The sequence below is a fragment of the Cataglyphis hispanica genome, chromosome 7, assembly GCF_021464435.1.
Source record: "Cataglyphis hispanica isolate Lineage 1 chromosome 7, ULB_Chis1_1.0, whole genome shotgun sequence".
Lineage (NCBI taxonomy): Eukaryota > Metazoa > Arthropoda > Insecta > Hymenoptera > Formicidae > Cataglyphis > Cataglyphis hispanica.
Window position 1 is genome coordinate 384,100 of NC_065960.1, and position 25,190 is coordinate 409,289.

The 25,190-nt window shown below is 28.7% G+C and overlaps 2 protein-coding genes across 3 annotated transcripts in view; one reads left to right on the plus strand and one right to left on the minus strand.

Annotated features, from left to right (window-relative positions):
* LOC126850777 (enhancer of rudimentary homolog) overlaps positions 1-25,190 on the minus strand; it is a 99,497-nt gene that overhangs the window by 56,757 nt on the left and 17,550 nt on the right. The window lies entirely within an intron of this gene.
* LOC126850762 (neutral and basic amino acid transport protein rBAT-like) lies at positions 1,421-20,906 on the plus strand. Of its 2 annotated transcripts, none has more exons than XM_050594068.1 (6): positions 1,421-1,706; positions 11,527-11,663; positions 14,193-14,386; positions 15,689-16,691; positions 16,962-17,230; positions 17,865-20,906. In XM_050594068.1, the coding sequence occupies exons 2-6, from the start codon at positions 11,547-11,549 to the stop codon at positions 18,088-18,090; spliced, it is 1,809 nt and encodes a 602-aa protein (XP_050450025.1). In that variant the 5' UTR covers positions 1,421-1,706; positions 11,527-11,546; the 3' UTR covers positions 18,091-20,906. The 2 variants fall into 2 exon arrangements, with proteins under 2 accessions (XP_050450025.1, XP_050450026.1); XM_050594069.1 differs by having other exon boundaries at positions 14,205-14,386.

Consider the following 25,190-nt stretch of genomic DNA (forward strand, 5'->3'; position numbering starts at 1 on the left):
TCTTTTTTTAAGCATATATTTTTTATTATTTTTTACAGTCTCAAATTTATTACATTTAAAGAAGATAAACTCTGCTTTGACAACCGATTTAGATACTAATAGATTAAATCGTGTTTTTTATAATATGTAAACAAGAAGGTTTATAACAAATAAATTTATTTTTTATAAAAGATTAAGTATATAATAGATGTATTAAACATACAGCTACAATTTCCGACATTAATTTGTATATAAATTAGTATAAAATTATGTTTGTGTGTGTTTGTAAGAAATATGATATAAAATATTTTAAGGATATGATTTTAGTAACCCTTTTTTAGTTATTTTTTCCTATTTTGTAAATTTATATATTTGAGAGGTGCATGTCAAAAAGGAATGTATAATCTTTTGTTTTTAATAAATCTATTTATTTATCCGTTTTTCTTCATCCTCTTTAGCAATACTCAGTTCTGATATTTATAAAATTTGTAATTATTTATTATTTATTATTATTATTTATTATTATATTTATTATTATTTATTATTATATTCATTATTAATAAATTATAAAGGATGTTGGATAACTATGTGATGTTTTTAACAAATTAAGATAAAAAAATTAGCATCAATATTTATTAAAAGTATGGTATATATATAAATAATTTTTTACACATTAAATATATTTTTTACACAATAAATACATTATGATTATATTTCAAATATTATATTGCATGAACATTTTTACTTATCTATTTGTACTGGTATACATATATTTGTTTGAATGTTTTTTAATAATATTTTTTTATTAAAGATTTTTTAAAAAAGTTTTGTTATGCAAAGTGTTCTTAAGCGTATGCGAAAAATATCGGGAAGTGATATTTTTGGGTAGTTTCTTGAAGAAAATTTCATTTGCACTTATAACTAATCGACATAGTTTTCAAGATATAGGATATTAAAGTTTTATAAATATTGACTTTAAGAGCAGTTTCACTACCGTATTGTAATATCCCAGAATTAAATCTCTTTTAGATTTTTTCTCTGGGAACTTAAATCCTTAATTTATATTACTCTAATTAAAAATATTGAAGATTTAAGGAATTACATATAGTTGTGAAATAATACACCAGATATTTTGTTTAATTTTGTTTTCGTTAAAATATATTTTGAAATCTCATTTTTTTAAATCTTGAATATCTTGAAACCTAAATAACTTAAAATTATACTGTTTAGAACATTGATGTATATAAACTTTTTGTTTAAGAAATTGTCCAAACAATCATCCTTCGAAATTTTTTGCACATGTTAGGAACACCCCGTATATACTTTGAGTTGGTGCTGTCGTTGTGCTACATGCAAATGATGCATGACACATCGCACGCGCGTGCCGCATCGTTGTTAAAGCGCAGAATCGCAGAGAGCGAGGCGTCAGGCGTTAGTCGTGGACGGACGGGTCGGCCAGTCACCGGGAGAACACGAGAAACGATATTGCATCGCTAAATATAATATAGTGAAGTACGTGGTTCCACTATCTTCTACGGATATAAGAGGCAGTATAATGGCGATGGTGGTAGTCATCATTTGAGATATCCACATCATTGTCTTTGTTGCCTTTTAACAATAATCATTTATACGAATATAACTGTTGTGTCTCTTGTGAACGTCGATTGTGGAAAACGGGGTGGTGAATTTGTTACAGGCGTACATACAAGAACGTATTCGTAAATAAGGTATCTAACAATATAAGAGATATCTAATAATAAGTAAGATATAATAAGTGAGATATCTAATAATAAGTAAGATATGTAACAATAAGTATCGTTTGATCTTGGGGTTACGATATTTTTGACGAAGCTTCTTCGCCAGAGCTCACAACAGTCGATTTCGCCGATAGTCATCACGCCTATTGAGACATGGGTACAAATTTTATTTTTTTTAAGAAAATGTATATATATAAAATCTATAAAGCCTAATCTGTATAAAAAAAAAAAAAAAAACTGAACATTATATATTAGCGTTAGCCCGCTCTGCTTAAAATGTTTGATAGAAAATAATTGAATGATGAAAATGGATAGAATTTCTACGTTGATTTTTATGACTTATTATGTACCGAAGTTCGCATAGGTTTTCTATGTATTTTAATCATATTTTATGATACTATTTTTTTCAATCATGTAAAATATGAATGTTTGTATAATAAGTTGTTTCTCAATCATAAAAAATATTGCAACACATATTTATTATTATTTTGTGATAAACTTTTTTTTAATTATTTTTAACAACTCTGCTTATAAAATAACGATTACAAAATGGGTTTTATAAAAATTGAATATCTATGTAATTTAAGTCAGTTGTGAAATAAGAGATTCAAAACTACCGTAAAACATGATAGATAAATTTTCTATCATTTTATATTCATTTTAAACAGAGCGAGCTGTAGATATGTAAAAATTCTCATTATTTTTTAAACTTCAGCTTCTAAAAATAAAGATTTAAGAATGAAAAATGTTAGTTTCTTTCAATTAATAATTAATAATTATAATTGATTATGGATTTATAAATATTAATAATTATTAAATTAAGAAAAATTTAATAAACACCTTTACAAATCTTTACAGTTTTAATAAACAGTTTTAATCTCTTTAATTTGTTCTAATATAGTGTGTGTAATAGAAAGAAGTGTTTAATAGAAAATATTAATGTTTAAAAATATTGAAAAAATAAAATATTTGTGATTAAATTAATTAATTTAATAAAACCAAATTTTAAAACTATCTTTTAATCACATATGTTTGAATTAGATTTCTTAAACAAGTTTTTTTAAATATTATAGTCATATGTTTCTAAATTTTATTTTTCAGCACTTTATTTTTAGAAAAATTTATTTTTTCTTAATTTACCTAATCTATTTTAAGTTTAATAATTTTTTTTGCTATGTTACGTTATGTTTTATTGATATTGTTATTAATATACGATTATAATATTGCTATGCAATTTCTTACATTATAAAACTTCATTCAAAATTACATGAAAATCAAAATATTGTGAAAATATCCTTTTAAATTTAAAGATAATTGCAAACTAAAAGTAAGTAGTTAAGAAGAGAGAGAGAGAGAGAGAGAGAGAAACGATATATTTAAAAATTTATCTTTTCAAAAAACATAAATTTAAAAGGCACCAAATTCGCGTTCGCTCAAAAGATAATTATACAAAAAATATTTTATATAACATACATATATTTAGCCGTTCAAAAAAATGTTGTACAAGAAAAATATTATATACTAGTAATAACATATATTTTAATATATATCTTATTGGTTAAATCTTTGGTTAATCATTAAATTATTAGTTAAATTGTTTTTTCTACAAAAGTAATAATATCACAAAATTACTTCAATTGAGAATAAAAATTACGCATAGCATGGAACTTAATTGACTTTTGCATTATTATGCTTTAATATCAAAATTGTTTTACTAAATAAAATGCGATTATATATTTGTATATACATTTTATATACATAATTATAAAACTAACAAAAGATATATATATATATATATATATATATATATATATATATATATATATATATATATATATATATATATATATATATGTATGTATGTATGTATGTATATATAGACTTTAATGAAGAATTTCTCAAGCTGGAATAAATGTATACCAATAAATATGATTCGATTAAAGTAATTAAAAGTAATAAATTTTAGTTAATTTACTTTTACTGTTAAAATTTAGTTAATTTACTTTTACTGTTAATACAAAAAAATTCGCACCTATGTGAAATTACTTTTTCATATTTTAATTTGTATTTCAATTTTAATATTTTAAAATAAAGAAATATATAAATAAAAAGCAAAAAAATCGAATAAGAGACAAATAAGAGCTGAAACAAACAAAAGAAAAAAAGAGATTAAGCGCAAAAATTTGATATATTTAACTTAAATACGTAAAATATAATATATAAAATAATATATAAAATATTATATAAAATGATATATCAAATAATGTAAATATTAAGAATGATTCACATAATCGATTTATTTTTGGACAAACTTTAGCAAATAAATAAAAAAAAAACAATAAATAAAAAAAACGCAAGATTACATAATATAAGCCCAATCAGTCAAATATGTATCTGAAGATGTCCAGTAAAATAAATAATGTAACTCAAAATATAATCTATTCTCTCAATATAAAATATAAAGTAATAAATTCTCTAAGAAAGAAAATGTGAGTTTGTGCAATAATTGTAAAGCTTGAAAATGATTTAAGAAGTCAAAAACGCAAGGAGGCAATTCTTTCTTTCGCTTTTTCTCTTTCTCGGTTTCTCGTTCTTTCTTGTTTTGTTTCTGGCTTTTTGAACTTTTTTACTTTTTCTCAGCTTCCCGGAAAGAAAAGTCTATATATAGTTATATATAAAATATGTCTATTTATGTGTTTTCTTTCTCTTGTATAAATTCTATCAATATATACAAAAAAAGTATAATTAAAAAATTGTTTTTTTTTTGTAAAAATAAATTTGGAGAAGTAAGAGAAAAAATTGCTCATATATAATATATTATATATAAATTAATATTGGTTTATTTATTAAAATTCATTGCCAAAAACTTTTAATTGCAACCGTAAGGTGATAACAAATCGATCAATTTCAATGAAACATTTTTATTACAGTAAATTGAGAATGCCAAACTGTGATTGGTCGATTTGCTTATGGTATTATAGTTACGAAAAAATCTTTCACATATACAATGGCCTTTACTATTCTCTTTAGTATATAATTATTATTATTAGCACCGCCATTGCAATGCGATCGAAACAAGAAACATTTTGTCGCCGGTAATTAAGTAAAAGGATGGAATTTACATTTCTTAAATTTCATAAATTTTTCTGTTCTGGATTATTTGCATCGTAATAATTCCGTTTTTTGATATAATTTAGGCCCAAATTATCAATTAAGCTTATTAAGAACTCGATCGGTTGTTGAGAATATGAAATTAAGATATTTGCAATTGGGCAGCTTATGTATAGATACACAGTCCACTTCACAATCTGCTTGCGCGTGACTTTTTTTTGCTGCGTGTGATTTGGTGCGGCAACATTACCGTGTCTAATTTTTTAATCGTTTATCTTTGATTTAAAATCGCTTGCTCATGCGTCTCGGTTTTCAATGTCAATCTCATGCAGATATGTATGTTGCTTATTACCGTCTACATTTTGCTAAATAAAGCTAATTGGAATGAGAGAAGAGATTTTAAATAGTTTATTTTGTAATATTTTATGAGATATATTTTTGCTCGATTTGCTTACGACTTTATGGTTATGACAAAATGCTGCAAAATACTATATAGCAAAAGATTATATAACAAAAAAAACATCAAAGTTATTAAAGTTTTTCTAGCGAATTAAGATTTATCTCATTATATAATATTCACAATACGATTAATGCTTATTAGTAATTAAGGTTACTAAGGTAGTTGTTTCGCAAATCGCAATTAACAAAAACAATTTAAAAATTTAATTATGCATTAATAAATGTGGCATCTACATATTTGTACAATTTAGCAATACAAAAAGTAATTGACCGTCCCGAACACGAGATAAAAAGCTATCAAAAATTATTTACCTTTTACATATATCGCATACATAAAGTGTATGATAATTTCGTATTTTAAATTTATAATAATTAGAAAGTGAGGAAAAACGAATATATAGTAGAAGGACAATTTAAGGATATTTGTAAAAAAAAAACGGAATTTTTGAGCGTTTAATTTTAAGAATAAAATATCTAAAATAAAAAGATTTTTTTTCACAATTATTTGACATGGAGAAGGCAACTGGAGACGATGAGCAATGATCATATGGTAACAGCGCACGGAATGTCCAAAAATTTTCAGTTGGTAACCGTAAATAGTTTGGTACTCGGATGTTTTAACGTTAAAGATGCAAACCCATTCAACGGAATAGTGTAATGCGGAAGGAGAACGGAATCAATTACGAGAGAACCGCACTTTTCGCTATGTGGATTCTAAATCCCTACATTCCAACGGAGCATATCGAACGCATCGTGGATCAATGCACAATCGATCACGAGTCATTATTTTAAGAGGATTAAAACAGCTTAAAAACTTATTTAATTTATTTAACGTTTTTAGTCAATATTTCCAACCAAAATGCATTTATTTCAATATTTATGTTTTATGATAATAACAACGACTGAAAAAAACAACATTTAAAAGTCATTTTAGAGACATGCTGCTCGTTCTGCTTATGTTTATTTCACTCCATGGGGATTTACGGATTTGGAATTCGCATAACAAAAATGACGGAACTATATATATATATATAAACACATACTTTGCTAAATTGGCAGCATAATCAGTATAAAAATAGAGATAAATTATTAGTGATTATTAATGATTACAAATTATTACTCATTGTTAAGAGATAAAGAAAAATTTTGAAGGTAACTATTATACAATGTATATATATATATATATATATATATATATGTATATTATATATTGATGTATACGTACATTATATTATCAACAAAAATCTACTTTGCTAAAAATTATTGAAAGGGGAATGAAATAATTAACGATTGGTTCCACTCTCGTTTCGCATTACGCTATTCTGCTGCATGGGTTTGCATCCTGAGAGTATAAAATTTTGGATTATAGTGTCACAATAAAACTTAAATAAATAATACTTATTTTTATATAAAGCAAGAAAAAAGAAAGTTAAAAGATAAAAATAAATTATTATAGCTTTCTGATTATAATTTTATATTATTTTATAAATGAGATGTTTCACACACACACACACACACACACACGCACACGCACACGCACACGCACACGCACACGCACACGCACACGCGCACGCGCACGCACAACGCACGCACGAGGGAAGGGGAGTGCAAGGGGAGTCTTCGGTTCCCCTTCCACACCCACCCCGCCGGTAGGCTGGATGGACCTTGTTTTACGATGTAACATGGATTTTGTAAGTTATAAGTGTAAAGCGATATAAATATCCGCCTTGCTTGTCCGCGGGGCGGGTGCGTGAAGGAGGCCGAAGGTCCTCCTTGCCCTCCCCCCCTCTGTGTGTGTGTGTGCGCGCGCGCGCGCATGCTTCTTGTCAATGCATGTACTTTGGTACATTTCAAACTTTTTTTGTTAATAACTTTTTTTGGACTTCTCCCGATTAAAAATTGTTATTTACATTATTCTCTAAGTATAAAAAGTTATCAAAAAAATTTGCAACCCATTTGCTGGTAAAGCCGTGATTCTGAATAATTACCATAACTTTTTAATAAACAATGAGCGATGGCTAAAACCTCCTGGGGATTACTCAGGATCATGACCTTGACAACATATGTCAAGGTCATCGGGACTGCCTCCCTTCATTGGCATATTTACCCCAAGGTCAAACAAAGAGCATGTCAGATGAACTTAAACAACTTTTGTCAGATATATTTTTATCTTAAACTTAAGCTTTGAAATATTTTAGTGGATTGATTAAAATGGTCCTATATTATAAAAATGTTATATGTATGTATATGAGAGGAAGTACAATATGTATGCGAGTGTATATGTTGTGTGTGTATTATTATATACATGTTCATTCCTTTTTTTTGAAAAAAAATATATCAATATATATAACAAATGTAATCAATCAAGTTTAATCAATACCTTGTGTTTGTATAATAAAAAGTATTTTAAAAATAAAATAAAATTAAAAATTGGCAATTTTGGAGTCAGCGCCCTATGTAGAGTGCAAATGAATTAATCAATAATATTGTAATATTGTATTTTAACAAAAAAATGTTATTTTTATTTCACATCTACATGTTCTAAAACATATATATATATATATATATATATATATATATATATATATATATGTGTGTGTGTGTGTGCGTGTGCGTGTGCGTGTGCGTGTGCGTGTGCGTGTGCGTGTGCGTGTGCGTGTGCGTGTGCGTGTGCGTGTGTGTGTGTGTGTACAGGGTGCTTCATTTTAATTGCCCCAGACAAATATCTCGAAAAAATGAAAGATACAGAAAAAAGTTATAGAACAAAAGTTGTTTGGTTCGAAAGAGGATAAGATGGTGTCATTAGTTTGACCTTGAGTGAACGTGCCAATGTCATATGGAGTTTAACTTTATTTTTTAAAATGGGATTCCCTATTTTTTTGCATATTTTTGTAGCTTACCTCGAGAGCTTTTCCAAACACTATAAATAAAATAATTATATTTTTTTATGAAGTCTTTTTGAGTTATTTTATATCTTAATCTGATATATTTTGATATAAAATATAAAATATCTCGTAAAATTATTATTGTAAAATTATGAAGTGAATCTCAAGACGCATTGCGCTATTATTGCCTACCCATTGTACCGGACTTGTAAGTAGCTAATTATTTTTAATTATAATTAAAAAATTAAGTTTTGAACAAAATTTTGTAAAAAAAAAAATCGTCTCAGAATTTGTTCAAGAATATGACATTTTAAGGATATCAGGTTGTTTTGAATCACCCTATATATATATATATATATATATATATATATATATATATATATATATATCACAGTTTATAATAGTTATACAAAATGTACAATATAAAATAATACATCTGAATAACTCGTAAACAGTAGGTGTAAGAAAATAATTGTTCAAATAAAAATTATAGGGTTTTTGGAGATAAACTTGGTATGATGTCATCATACCAAGCTCCACCACTTCATTTCGGCATACATACTATGTTACCCAATTTTTTAAAATGGAACCACCACATTTTTTTATATTAATCGATTACTTACAATGCACAGTAAAAAGTTATAAGGATGAAAATTGAATAGTTTATATTCTAATTTAATATAATTTTACATAAACAGTCAAATATCTTTTAAAATATTCATTTTTGATTATCTTAACTCAATATTTTTATGTCTAAAATATTGAGAGAAATCAATTAGTATAAAAAAATATATAGTTGTTTTTAAGAAAAAATATTAATTTGCAATGAGTTACATGTTTTATTTACATGCATGCGCATAAATTATTCAATTAACTTAATGTTTTTCCATAAGGATGAATGATTGATTGAATAGCACATTATCTTTTGTTGTGCGTCATGTTTCATCTCCATGAGCCATAAGGTTCTATTGAAAACTGCTATTATGCACGGATAGTAGTATAAATAGTACATTGTTGAATAATACTGCAAAAAGCGATAATCTTTTCCTGTATGTAAAGAAAAATGAAAGAGTCGTATAAGTATGATTACAGTCGTGCATCTGGCAATATTGGTTACTGCAAAATTGAGCATGCGCTGCTGTCTCAAAAAATTTTTTTTTGCCCTATCTTTATATTTGCCTGTGATAGAATACGAGATACGTCGTACAGCGGAGAACGAAAAAACTATATAACCCAATATTACTATATAAATTTTATATAATATTGATGTATTTCTGTCATTATTTTGTAACAACAATCACGTCGTGCTTGCAAATGATTTCTGATGATATTCTGCCGACATAACATGATGCCATGTTCAGTTTATAATAATATAGAATTCAATAAAAAATAAATTTTTCCAGCATTTTTGCGAAAAATTTAAATAATTTTGGTCATGAGAGAATAATAATAAATTTGATTTATAGTAATTGTTATATTATCCACTTTATTATAATATATTTAGCAAATTAATTTTTTGTTAAATTTGCAAAAGTAAAATGAGATTTAATAAAAACAATAATCATATATGAATTATAGACTTCAAACTTATAATATAATATACAAGTATAATATATTTGCAGCTCGAAATACAGTAACATAATTTAAAAGTTGTTGCTTTTCTTGCAGCTTCTATTTTTAGACACGCGTATTATATAATTCTATAAATATTTATGGCATTGAAAATAACTGTCGGTTTCAAGAATCAACGTCATTAAGTGTTGTCGTTTCAGTACTTTTAAAAATACAAAAATACACTCGATGAAATAAGTTGGCAATTTATTACAGAAAATCTCAAAATATAAAAATTTAGTTTTGTTTACAACGACTTTTTCAAATTGATACGTATGACATGTATTTCAAGAATAAATTAATTAATTAAAGTTTTTACATAATATTAATTAGTTTTTTAAAATTTTTATTTTATTAGTTAAAGTTTTCTTCAAAGGATATACTTTTTTCTTAAAGTTAAAAAAAAATTTAACATTAAAAGAAAGTACTTTTTATTATATATAGCCTGTATGTTAAAGATCAGAAAAAAACTTGGAAATTTTAATTTAAAACATTACTGTTCTAGATTTTTAAGAAAAATTTAAAGTTTTTATATTAAAATAGAGGTTTAGCTTCTTGGATCAAAACGTTTTTAATAATATATATTTTGTCTTAAATTATTGAACAAATTCTCATACACATCATGAACTTACCTTCTTTCTCTTTTCTAGTGGATTTTTACAGATATTTTTTTCAATTTTTTTATTTATATATAATAAATATTTTTTAGAAAAAATTTACATTACTAATAAATATATGCATAAAATTACAAAAAGACAGGAAAAAGATTTAAGTTAATATAAAGATTTAACATACAGCAGCACGCACACCCAGCACACGCACGCAAGCACGCATGCTCATACATTACCATATATATACTTCCTTAATATGTACTTTTTTAAAAAATATTCTAAAAAATTGTTTATATATATCGTCGAAAATAGATATTCATATCATTTCTTTGCGATAGCAAATTTTTCTTTTTAGAACCGTGGCACATAAAAAAACTTAACCAGTAAGATTTAAGACGCAAGTAAATTGACCAGTATCGAACAGTAAGTCATATTGAAACTTAAACAATGCTGAAAATTCCGTATGGATGAAATTCTTAAGTCTTAAGTCTTACTGCTGTTTTGTGTGCCACGGCCCTAAGATATGTGTTCATTAAATATAACAAATATATTTTTGAGCTGAAAAATTTATATAATCGCTATTATATAATATCAACTGTTGTTAAAGTATTTAATAGGATTCAGTTTCAATTTAAGCAATTATTAATTTTAACGACAGTATATGTGAACTGTCATGTAATATTTGCTCAGTGTTACAGTTGTTTAATTCAAGAGAGAGAGAGAGAGAATATTTTATATTTCATTTTATATAAAATATTTTGCATTTTTTTTTTGTTTTAAGATTATTTTGTTTGAGCAGATTAATCTAAAATTCAATCTTACAAAAGATGCAAAAAAATATAGATATTAAAAAAGCAAAAAAAGGAAAGAGAGAGAGAAAGAGAGAGAGAGAGAGAGAGAGAGAGGGGGGGAGAGGATAGGTAGAGTTTTAAAATAATAAAAAATAAGATATTTCTAAATTTGTATTATAATTTCATCTTTTTTTCGACAGAATAACAAATAACTTTTCTTAAAAATTTTCAACATTAAGTTATTTTATATAGAATTATTTTTATTGTCTAATTAAGACATTAATTATTCTTGCTCATATAAGTGCTGCATCGAATGTTTCAGAACCGAGCTCACGCGATCCCATGGTAGAATCTACTAGCAGTGGTAGTAGTAGTGATACAAACGAACCCGTTTGCGCACAATTGTTGACACAATTGAATACTGCCTATCAGCATCTTGCACCGGATGCTCAAGCTTTAGTAAGTATTAGAAACGTAGAATCTTTTACTTTTTTGAGGTTTCCATTCTATAGATAAAAAAATAGAAATATTTTGAAGAAAAAGATTTATTTAGATAAGAATGTGTACGTCCTAATTGACTAAAACAATAATCGTTGATTTTACATAAGGATTAATGAGAAATAACTTAAAATATTTACTATCTGAAAACCAGATAATTTTATTTCAATTCCTTTAATTTTAATAAATAAATTTAAAAAGTATATTTTAATGTTTCAACTTCTAGAAATAAATTTAAAAAACATAATTAAATAAAAAAATTATATATTCTGCATTTTATAAATATTAAATATTATATATTCTGAATTTTCAATATATTTATTTTATATAGAATTATCCACTTGTCGGTTGTAGCGACACATTACTTTGTCTTATTTATATGTATTTATATATATGCCTATTGTGCTTAACATATTGAATGTTTATTGCAAGATTCACGAATTCCGTCTCTGTTACTCGCAAAAACGAAGACACAATATCAATGTTTCTTTTATGCATTATATCTATTATATTCGCCTGGCACGAATGAAGAATATTTTGTCAAATGCATTAATAAAGAAAGATATCGCGTTATTATTGCATTTGCAAAGCTACAATTGCAATATGTTTCTTCATATTCAGTTAAGTCGTTAACTATACATCGAGTTCTCATTTCAATTATTTATATGCATAATTTTAACATAAATAAGATATGACTAGAGTGACCATATGAAACTAAACTGATAATTAGAAAGAGTCGAATATGTTACAGATAAAACTATAAAGCACATTTAACTTAATTAATTTTTTTATTTCTGTTAATTTAATTTAATTTTATTTCTGTTAATATTATTTTTAAATAAATTATAATAAAATCAGGAGTAATACAGTTATTTTATTTTAAGTGCATAGTCTGAAACAATAAAATTTAAATTTTTAATAAAACTAGATGGCATGTATAAATTGAGATACATATAATTAATGTCTTAATCACGGATTATAATTATAAAAAAGCGGAATAAAAATCTAAATATATTAGAAGAAGCTAGAAAAAATGGGGAGATCCCGTTTGTCTACATTCCCGATTGCCTACAGCTTTATTTGCCTACAACGTTTTGCCAACAGCTTCAATTGCCGACATTCCCGATTGTCTACAGAGCGATTGCCTGAGAAGCATTATTGTACACATATAAAAATTAAAAATACAAACATACGTTTGTACACATGTCATTATTGTACACATACACATTGTACACATGACATTATTGTGCACATACACATTGTACACATCACATTATTGCGCATATACACATTGTACACATGACATTATTGAGCACATAATATAAGAAATTCATATTAACGTTTTGTACACATGACTTTATTACGCACATACACATTGTACACATTCGTAAAATGTTGGCCGACGACTAACACCTTTTTTAAATAATTATGTGTAAAATCAATTGTATTTCGTTTGTAAATGATTATAGTGCATTTATTTTTGTTTGTTAGTTCATAATTAATTTTTAATTAATTATTTAGTTGTAGATTATGAAACTAGCCGACATGTACTATAAAATTACAAAAATAGATGTGAAATCGATTGTATTTTGTTTGTAGATGATTGTAATGCATTTATTTTTGTTTGTTAGTTTATAATTAATTTTTAATTAATTATTTAACGTTTGAAATATATCAAAGTACATGCATGGACAGGAAGCACGCGCGCGCGCAAATGCGACACACCACACACACACGGGGATGCAAGATGGGTGCGGGAGGGGTCTTCGGCCGCCCTCCCGCACCCATCCCGCCGATAGGCTGGGTGGACCTTCTTTTACATTGTAATATAAATATAATAATATATATATAAAAAATATATATATATATTATATAATATATATATATATATATATATAATAAAAAAATATATATATATATATATATATATATATATATATATAATATATATATAAAAAATATATATATAAAAATTAAATATACAAACGTACGTTTGTATTTTTAATTTTTATATGTGTACAATAATGTTTCTAAGCAATCGTTCTGTAGGCAATCGGGAATGTCGGCAATTGAAGCTGTCGGCAAAACGTCATAGGCAAACGAAGCTGTAGGCAATCGAGAATGTAAGCAAACGAAGCCTCCCCGAAAAAACTAGAATCTAAAGAAATCTAAAGAAACTGCAAAAAGTCTGAGAATTCATAAAAAAAAATTTTAAAAATTTGGTCACCCTAGGAATGACACTTTGTCATTGCGTCGTCACACGCTTAAAACAGATGCAGATATGTTTGCAGATGCCGCCCTCTCTTTTTGCCTTTCTCCCATGATTTTCATTTACATTATATACCCTGCTGTCTCGCATTGTGATTGGAATGAATCTGATAAGCGAGCAAGAGGATTACGATCTTCTCAATGGTTTCATAGATGTGTATACTAATTCATCGCTTGCTGCTTGCTAACATCGCCATATGTACTCATATTGTAACTGTTTAGTTTTACAACCAGGAGAACGGTGGTAAGCCACCGCTCGTTGGGATTCAATTGGTGGTGCCGAAGCCGCCCAAAGACTATCGTTTTATGAAATGGAATTGGTCATTGATACGGAAAACGTGCTACTGGACACTGATGTCGGTATTGATCGGATGCGCTGCCCTCGTTGTTGGCATTATTGCTACGATGCCTAAGAAGTATGTGTCGATACATGTTTAAAAATTTATATAGAGTATATGTGTCTAAACATCTTTAATTAATCTTTACCTAAAAATCACATTAGTATTTAGACTTATTTTCTGAAATTCTACATAATTTTACATAATTCTATATAATTCTACATAATTCTACATAATTCTACATAATACTACATAATTCTACATAATTCTATATAATTGTACATAATTCATGTGCCCATTATTTGCATAATATACATTTTATCGTATCCTCTTTTGTGCATTCTCAAATAAGTTACAAAATAATTCTTTTATTATGTGTGATTTCAATAATAATAAGAATGCTAAGAAATAATAAAAATGTAAATAATAAGAATGCTAAATTGAAGTTTGTAAAGGCTTTTGATTTAAGAAGCTATTTTCTTTTTTCTTGTTTATTCTTTCTTATGTTATTTTTCTTTAGTGCATTTTTTTTTTATACAGAATGATTCGTCTTTAATGATTTCAAAACTGTGCATACATTATAAGAAAAGCATAATTAAAAAAAAAAATTTATTTAAGAAACAATTTTTTTCTTTAATTTCTTTCATTTTGTACTACTCATTTTTAGTATTGTAAAAAAAGAAAACTGAAATCTTATAATTATATCATACAAATCATACCGGTTTGAGCAACAACATAATGCGATTTCGAAAATTTCGCAGTTTCTAATATTTTATGACCTCAGTCTATACGCATGAGTTATATTTGACAAATTAAAGTAATTGTGATATTAAATACTTTTTAAAAGTATATATTATTGCTATAAATCAATAAAATTGAGTATGGTAATTCTTATTTATTTTCTATTTTTTTTTTTAAAGAAACATGGAAAAATAGCTTTAAAACAATTTTCAATTTCAAATTCTTGTATGATATGTTTGACAACAAAAATGATTTTAAACTAATGAGGTATCATGAGAGTATGTTTTAAATTATAGTTAATGTCTGTGTGCGTGCGTGCGTGCGTGCGTGCGTGCGTGCGTGCGTGTGTGTGTGTGTGTGTGTGTGTGTGTGTGTGTGTGTGTGTTGTGTGTGTGTCTGTGTATTAATGACTTTTAAATGCAATAGATATAGGTAATTTAAGAACCTCTATGGTTAATTTATCTGTATGTTTAGGCAATTTTGCTTTATATGTATAAAAATAATATCGTAAATATATATAACGTTATTTTTCTGATTAATAAGTTTGGTAAAATAAAAAATTGTATAATGAAATCGCTGATATAATCAAAATTTAATGCGATAAAAAAATCATTATTTTTATTGAACTTTGTGCTATAGATGTGATCCTCAGATGGAATGGTGGCAAGGCAGCACTTTCTACGAAATATTCCCGGCATCTTTTCAGGACTCGACAAAAGGAGCCGACGGAATCGGCGATTTGCGTGGAATAATTATGCGGCTAGATTATTTAAAAGAACTTGGAGTGCGAGCTATTCGATTGAATTCGATATTTCCAGCATCGCATTATCCAGAATATTACTCGGAAATTAGTAATATGACAGACGTAAATAAAGATCTGGGTACAATAGAAGATTTTTCTGTTCTTGTACGCGAGATTCAAAAACGGAATATGAGTATAATTTTGGATTTGCCTTTGTATCCATTCATAAAGACCTTGAGTAACCAATCGGTATCTACAGCGAAAGTAAATGAAACTGAATGGCTTCGAGATAAGCGAGATGCTGGGAATGATCGAGTTCGCGAGCCATCCGCACTGCCTGCATCAGTCGAAACTATTCGTGATGTCTTATCATCTATACCACCACCACTAAAGAAGGCGAGAAGGGAAATATCCTCGTCGAATCGTTTAAATCATCAACGAGAAGATCCCATTAGTGAGGCTATCAAATTTTGGCAATTGAAAGGAGTGAACGGTTTCTATCTACAAGGATTGGAGCATTACGTCGATGAAGACACATTCGTGAAGAGCCTCATATATTGGAAGTCTCTCCTATATCCAAACAATATTTTTATTTGTCATATAAAAGCTCTAAAGAATACTACTTCCATCAGTGCAAAAAACTCTATCCTATCCAGAATAAATTTACTTGATGTGACTCTTCGTTTGACGAATAGTACAATGGATATTAAGACACAAATAGAGCAAATTACGAAGGGTACACTTTTTGATAAACCTGCTTACCCGTGGATACATTGGTCAGTAGGCGGCGTGTACACCAGTAGAGTAGCCTCTACCATTAATGTCAAAAATGCAAGCGTAGCGGCTTCTCTTCTTAGCATGATGTTACCTGGAACACCAAGTATATTTTATGGAGATGAGGTATGAATCAAAGTGGTTCACAACTAAAATCTAGAAATTATATTTAAATTAAAATTTTGTTTTGTTTTGTATTTTATATTTATATTTCTGATAGCATATTGTCACGTAATTAAGAATTGTATTGTATATTATCTAGCAATATATATCAATTGTAGAAGAAAATAGACATATAAATTTGATATGTCAGTAGACGCAATTTCTTAGAGATTTATTAAGAAGAAATTATTATTACAAAAAAAAATAATTATGTTATGTTTTATGTTTACTCAGATAGGTATCGAAGATTGTGAATGTCAGGATCACAAAGATTTGGCGCACGTGCATAATCTAGTTCCTATGTATTGGGAGAAGAAGAACAGCCCCGGTAGCAGTTTTTCATCCTTAGGAATTACTACTTGGTTACCAGAAGCTAGGAAACCCATGGAAACTAGTTTGATTGGCACTGTTGAAGAAATGGCAAGACTAAGAGCAGAAACTACATCCATTTACGTTAAAGCGGTTTTAAGAGAGGGTCAAATTAAGGCAAATTGTGATGTTAGGTAAAATTTTTTGTATCTACTATGAATTTTCAGGCTTGAGTTTTTTCTTAAATTAATTTTCTTAATATAATTTTTAATATATATATATATATATATATATATATATATATATATATATATATATATTATTCGGCCGGTGAGCCGCGCGCCTGGTAGTGTGCGTGAGCGCTCAGATGTTATGACGGCTGATCGACGTGCGCCCAGCTGAAGATCGGCAATGATAGATAGGCCAGACTTAACTCAATAATAACTCTTTTATTAAGCGTTATAGAAAAAAATGGTACAGGACTTTTCAGTTCAAAATAACACTCTCTATCTTTCCTTAAAGAGTGTTGCGCGAATTGTCGGACACCCTATATATATATATATATATATATATATATATATATATATATATATATATATATATAGAGAGAGAGAGAGAGAGAGAGAGAGTGTCCAATAGCAATTTAATCCATTTGAAAAATATATCATATGCTTTGCATATGATTAGATATAATACTTTCATTATTCTAATTGTAAGTTATGCAGATTTTATATTTTTCTCAGATTGCAAATTTTGTGGCTTGTTTTATCATTAATATATGTATATTATTAAAATATATATAACTTAATTTGATGTTATTTTGTTTAGATATGTTGAAGATGAAATGATAGTGATAGAGCGATGGTATCCACGAAGAAATTCCTATGTACTTGTCGCAAATTTTGGCAACGAGACACGCAAAAAGGATTTATCATTTCTTTATTATGGTGGTCATGTTGTTGTAGGACCAACTTATAGAATGAATCGAGATGTGTATTTCAAAGAACTTATTGTCCCACCTGGAGAAGCATTTGTTATAAAATTGGATAAATGAGAAAGTCTCAATTAAGATATATTGCTGAGTAATGTTAGAGTTACATTTTTATTTTTATCGTGAAACAATTACATTAAAAATATGGATATCATTACAACAAAATATTTCTAAAAAATTTTTATATATATTTCTCTATATACAATATAATCTCTATATACATATTCTCTATATACAATTCTTTTCTACGAAATTTTTAAAAAATTTGTAATTATTATTTTTTACAGACACGGTTGATATAAAATAGACTTTGCTTCAAAAAGTTATAAATTCAAAAGTTATAAAACTTCATTGTTATAAATCTTGCTTTATGCTACTAAGCGATGTATTAAAATTATCGGGATATTATTTAAATTTAAATTTTATAATAATACTTTATAATAATCAAGTTTATAATCAAAAATTGAATTAAAATCGATAAGTGATAAGCGACATTGAAGAACAATTCAAAATCCGAGTAGAGTCTGTGCATATTAGACAACAAGTGCATATTAGACATCGTTACATATGTATTTGTCGATGGTTCAAACCATAAGGCCAGATCTACAATTAGATAGTAAGTCTTAAGCAGTAAAGAAATTACCAATAACAATTGATTATTCTGCTCACATGTAATTGATCAATTTCTTATAGCTTGAAGATTACTAAACCTATTGTAGATATAATAGGGCTAATGAAGTAATGATTTAATAATGATAAGCTGCGGTCGGGAAGACATTAGAAATGCTTCGAAGCATTACATCAACCAATCAGAATAAAGAAATCTTTGTTCTTTTTGTCCTGATTGGTCAATCAAACGCTTAGAAGAATTTCTAGCATCTTCCCGATCGCAGCTATAATGTCAAAATCGGCCAAACAGTTATTCTTTTCTTTAGAGGAATAGCTACGGTTGGCCAATTTCAAAATCATAAATTTTTTTTTATTCTTAGAACTGCGCCTCTTATTTGCTAATTTTTCATCATATAGTATCATTAGTATTAAGAGCACTATTGCTATTATTATTTAATTTTTTATGAAAGACACATAACTTTAAGATCGAAATCATTGATTTTCATAGTAGTAAAGATTGATGTTGAGATATGAAGTAAAGATCATCTAATGATAAGTTGTGTTCGTTAAAACGAATTACCAAAACTTAATTTTTTAATTATACAAAGATATGCTAAATTAAGAAATGAAACAACTAATAAAATCACAATGACTAATATAAATGTGTTTATAATAGTATTATAAACTTTATTATTTTATATTAATATCTATATTAAAAGATTAGATCTTAATAAACAAATTTTTATGCATATCATCTATGTGAATAAAAGCGACTTGATGTGTGCGATTGTGTTTTAGAGTTAGAATTTCAATTATATTGAAACTCTAAGTAATTATGCAGGTTAGGGGCAAGCTCTCAAAATACATGTGTGTGTGTGCGTGCGCGCGTGCGCGTGGTGTGTGTGGTTATGTTTTAAATATACATAATGTCGGAAAAGTACGTGCTATTCATTAAACTTATTTTGTTAATAACTTTTTAATAAACAATAAAAGCGACGGATAAAATCTTTTAAAAGTTATTCAGGATCGTACTTTTAATAATGTAAATCAAAGTCATTAAAATCTGTAAGGTCGCCTCTAAACTGCGTAATTATTCTAAATTCTATATATCTTAATAACAACTCTCTCTTAGATAGTAAAATGTCATCTAAATTAAATTTTATGAATTAAATATAATTTATTTTATTATTTGTTTCGATTATGTTTGACTCAATTATATATATATATAATTAAGTTATAATGATAATTTATTATATATGTTACATTTATGAGTAAAAAATTATTACAACTAATTGGTATTTTACCAATAATACTTACACAATATTATCTAGCAATTTTCAATTCTGTTATATTCATATAATATTAATATAACGGCGATTATATGTTTAAACATTATCTTTAATTGAATTTAATAACATTTATAGTTTTAAAACTGACCAATTATGACTATTCCTCTGAAGAATGAAATGACTATGATTGACCGTTTTAGAACTATGGACATTATTAAATCCGATTAAGGGTGATATATAAACATAATTAGTGTTTACTAGGTTATAATAAATTTAATAATGACTTAATGTTGTCTATTATTATGATGTTAATAAATTGTAAATAATAAAACGAAAATAATGACATATTTTTGATGTCGATATATGACATTATTGTTGTGAAGATGTGACAAAAGGCCGCCAATTTCACGATATTCAAATGTCATTTTCATCATAAAAATGTTCAAATAGAAATCAAACAAAACTACTAAATAACGTTATGCCAAATAAAAACTATCTGGAAAATATAGTTTGCAGTTATTATTTACATTTATTTTGGTTCTGAAGATGTTGATGAAAAAGTATAATAACAAAAAAAGATATTATGTATTGTATATTACTGTAATAAAATTGTTTATTGTAACGGTCAACATAGTATTTAGTTATTTAAACAAAATGGTCAAACACAAAACATCTGATTTATATACAATATATACAATATATACTGATTTATACACAATATATGGATGTCCCATATACCTCATCAAAAGCAGCCAACTTTTTCATCTTAATATCAAATTGAATGATTCAAATTCAACTCTATTGTGAGCAGTTGTTGTTTACAAAAACTATCTATGTTAACAAACGGTATGCATAATTATATTTTATAACAATGTAGATATTTCGATATAATAAAAGTTGTAGCGCTGTTTGAAATTAATATAACAATGTATGGTTTAATGTAAATACTTTATATATTAAACAAGTTTTATTGACTTAAAATTTTGCAGGCGACAGGTCTACTTTTTCATGTCTTGCGATATAACCAACTTCGGATTTCTGACTCGTGCATTAAAGATATAAGTCTTTAGTCGATTAGACATATAAGTCTTGAAATCCCAGTGGTGGAGGAAGATTACTTAAAGAAGTAGTTTTAAATTTTCTAATGACCGTAGAGTATGGTAGAATCGTTATGGCAAGGGATGCCGAAGGCCGGGAGAGTATCTCTTTGTATCTATTTTCGAAAGAAAAGAAAATTTTTTTTGTGCTATTTTATTTTTGCATATTATTTTGATTTGTTGTTTCGCTCGCATAGAGTATAATCTTGAATTTGCGTTGCTCAGCGTTATCTATATTATATTATCGTTTATGTGTCGGATGTTGACAATTGTTTGTGTCTTTCTAATTATATGTACGCTTCTATTTCACATAACACTCTTTTACTATATAGTATAGGAAATAATTCTGTTTGCAAACATACTAATCACTATTTTTCATATATTATATATATTTATTGAAACTTTGCTATTAAACTTGGCTATTAGCCAAGAAGTGGACTTGGTTCACAATAATTTCCTTACACACTCATATTTTCCATTCGTACACGTATCTCTATGACTAGTAAGATTAGTTTACATTTACATTTATTTTTTTATCTTATTCTTAATAATAATTTGTTTCTCTATCTAAAGATTCCGCAGTAACCTTTCTTTTATATTATCCATCACATCACTCCAAACCGTATCCTTTATTTTATTACAATTTGTACTTAAATCTTTAAACTAATCCTTAGTTGTTTCACATTATTTTATATAATGATTTATACAATCTCGCCATTACCGCAAAATATGCACAACGTCGCTTCTTCCTCCAATCAATACTTATTTCTTTCCTCCACATTTCCACATCTTACCTTTAACAATGCTCTAATCATATCTCCTATATTACCTATATCTACACTGCCCTTCCTCAAATATCTTAGTCCTTGTATCCCTGTTTCCAATTTTTATTATATTCTTCTCTTTCCTATTATATTATATTCCTATTATATTTCTTATTGTACACGGTCTCTCTAATTTTATCTTCCTCTACTTGCCTTTATACATCCCAATATCTTTTACCTAATTCTTTCTTTAAGTCATCTTTTCTCCTTCTTAAATCTTCTAGATGATCTTTGATACTCCATCCATTTCTATTATAATATCCCATCCTTTCTCTACTATACATATCCTCCCATCCTTTATTTTCTTTTTCACTCCAACACTTTTTAACCATTTATTTTCATCCAACTCTCTTATCTTTTCCTTATGCTTTATTGCCCTTAATTCCCATTTTATCCTTAACTTATTTAGTCTTAATTCTTTTATTATTAAATGCCTACAAAATTCTAATCTGAAGATTCATCTCACATAATTCAATATTATTTTTTCGAATTCCTTTTTTTCTTCTCATCCCCATATTTCCACCTCGTAAGATATCACACTTTGTACCAAATATCTAAACAATCCCTATCTTGTGATAAAATTATCTCTGCAGATCCGTTCCCATAACCCCCCACGTTTTGTTGGCTGCTATTCTTCCTTTATTACTTATATTCCTTATATGATCCTTATAATTATCCTTATTAAACACGAAATCTAATCTATTTGAAAACTTTAACTTCTTCAATTTCCCTTTCCATTTCCAACTTTCTTTTCTTTCCCTATTTTTTTTATTAAAAACTAGCACTTTTGTTTTCTCTGTACATAATACCTTATAATACCAATTTTCTTTTATTTAAAAGTCTTTTTATTGTCTGCATCATATCTAATAATGCGTCTCTATTTTTTGTCAAAAATACCATATCATTAGCATATTCTAATGACTATAATCTTTTGTCACCTAATCATATACCTCCTATGTTTCATATTTTCAATTCTTTATCTATATTAGCTATAACAAATTAAACAAAAGTGGATTCATCACACATCCTTGACGTACTCTTTTTATTCCTAGTCAGCCACTTCTGTTTTAACAGATATTGCCAAATGCTTGCTACAAATTATTGTCAGAAAAAAAGCTACAAATTTGGTACAAGAGTTGTTATTACCGATTAAATTGACAAATTGTCAGCAAAAAGAATAAATTTTGCTGACATATTCGGACAGCAAATTGGTGGCAAAAACCGTAAAGCTTGCTGATATGGTTGACATCAGATTAATGGCAGAAACTGAGCAAAATTTAATATGCGCAATTTGAGGGCAGATGAGCAGCAAAAACCGAACAAAATCTGTAGTGTAACGGTTCACCTTCCCCGTACGCCGCGGATCAGGCTCGTCGGTTTCCAGGATTCGGGAGAAGGGGGAAACTCCAATTTACTCTTCCGATAATTGTAATATAACAGTTTATTCAAAGCTTATAAAGAAATAATACAGTTAAAACTGCGATGTACGCTACTAATAATATAAATCAAAGCATTAAGCGTGGACAGCGTGAACAAGGCGATGTATGCTAATAAGAAACTAATACAATTAAAGCAATGAGCGCGGGCAGCGTGAGTAATGCGATACAAGCTAGTGCGCTGGAGCATGCATTAAGGCTTTGCCGTTTTGAATCTTACAAAATAACTAGGCTAACGCGGTATGTACAGAATCGGGCGGCTTGGCTCAGTATGTGAAAACGGAATCCGTATTTATAGACGAGAAAAACGGGCCGGATTCGGACGTGACGGCTGGTCTTGAGAGGATGTGCACTGTGCGGCGATGTATTCTGAAGGACTGGCAAGGCCGGTGCTCGGCGGCTTATCCTTAAAAGGACTAGGCGCCAATGATGTATTCCGCCGTCACGAGCGAGCGCGACCTTTTATTTGAATCGCCTGCGGTAGACGTTATTAAATTATTCCCGATCGCGGTATGTACAAAACGGTCAGTTTTCGGTGGACTACTAGATACAACCAAACGGTTGTATCTGTATTAATCGGTCGGTCGGTGGGGTATAACCCCTCGGTTTAACGAATCGGTCGGTCGGTCAGTTTACCGGAGTACCCGGTATACGAATCGGTCCGATGGGGTGAAACCACCCAGTATATCGGCTCGGTTAGTAACGCGTTTTCTTAACCTAACCAGCTGTCCCAGCAACCGGGAAGTCCGGCATAACCACGAGAAGTCCGTGGCCTGGTGTAATGGAGTGACGGGAACCACCGTCCCAGCAACCGGGAAGTCCGGCTTAACCATGAGTAGCCTGTGGCCTGGTGTAGCGGAGATATTCGGTGAGCGTCTACCAGAAACCGGGAATCCCAGCCTAACAACGAGTAACCCGTTTCCTGGTGTCTGCGGAGCTTGGTTTCGGATCTTGGTTCGGACAGGATTCAGGATTAGGAACTGATAACGATACACTCGCTGAACCGCCTTATATACCCGGCGCGGCTCTTCCACTCACGCGATTCGGCGCGTGGTAGGGCGGTCCCCTTGGTAGGGTTCGCGCCATAGGTGCGAGCGTTTGGGGAGCGGATTTGGCGGGCGGATGGTCTGCCCGCGAAGCTGGTAACGGTATCGTTACACTAGTTTATTACAATATTTGAAATATTTGGTATAGTTGAGTCGCTTACCGCTATGTAGCACGTTATTATCTGTACTCGTATTCAAGTATTCATAAGTGTATATAAAATCTGCAAAATGCGGTTAATAATATTGTAATTAAGCGACGCAGTAGCGTCGCGACGCCAAGTTCATAAAAAAACGCCAAGTATAGAAAAAAGATTCTTTCTGACTTGTCAAGAGTTTTGCCTATGTATAGGGGTCGCGGCGCTACCAAGTAGCTTATCCGGAGTTTTATGTCTATAATTGTTTTAATAAACTTTCGATTAAAATATCTCAGAAATCAGAATCGTAATCAAAAATCTAACACTTTTATTATATAATGTGGATTGCAAGCTTTCGATTACGACCAGTTTGAATAAGATTGGTGCAGTCAATCTTGCGATATGATAATCGTATTGTCAGGATTGTGAGATTTATTTCTCTTTCAACTTTCAGACTCATACATGTATGCTCGCACGTACACATGCAAAGCGATTTTGTCCCTCAAAGCGCGTTTGCAGAGCTCATGTACGATTATTTGCTTGAGTGTGCATAAGTATGCTTGAGAGACAATGTTGTATATGTGTGCTGCGACGATTTTTCTCTTCGCGAACGCGGCGCGTGTCCGCCGTCGCGATCTCTCCGCCGCGCGAATGTTAGGTTGCGCCGACGAACGGGAGTAAAATGCGCCGTCTTCCCCATATTCGATAAAAATGTATTTATTTTAAAT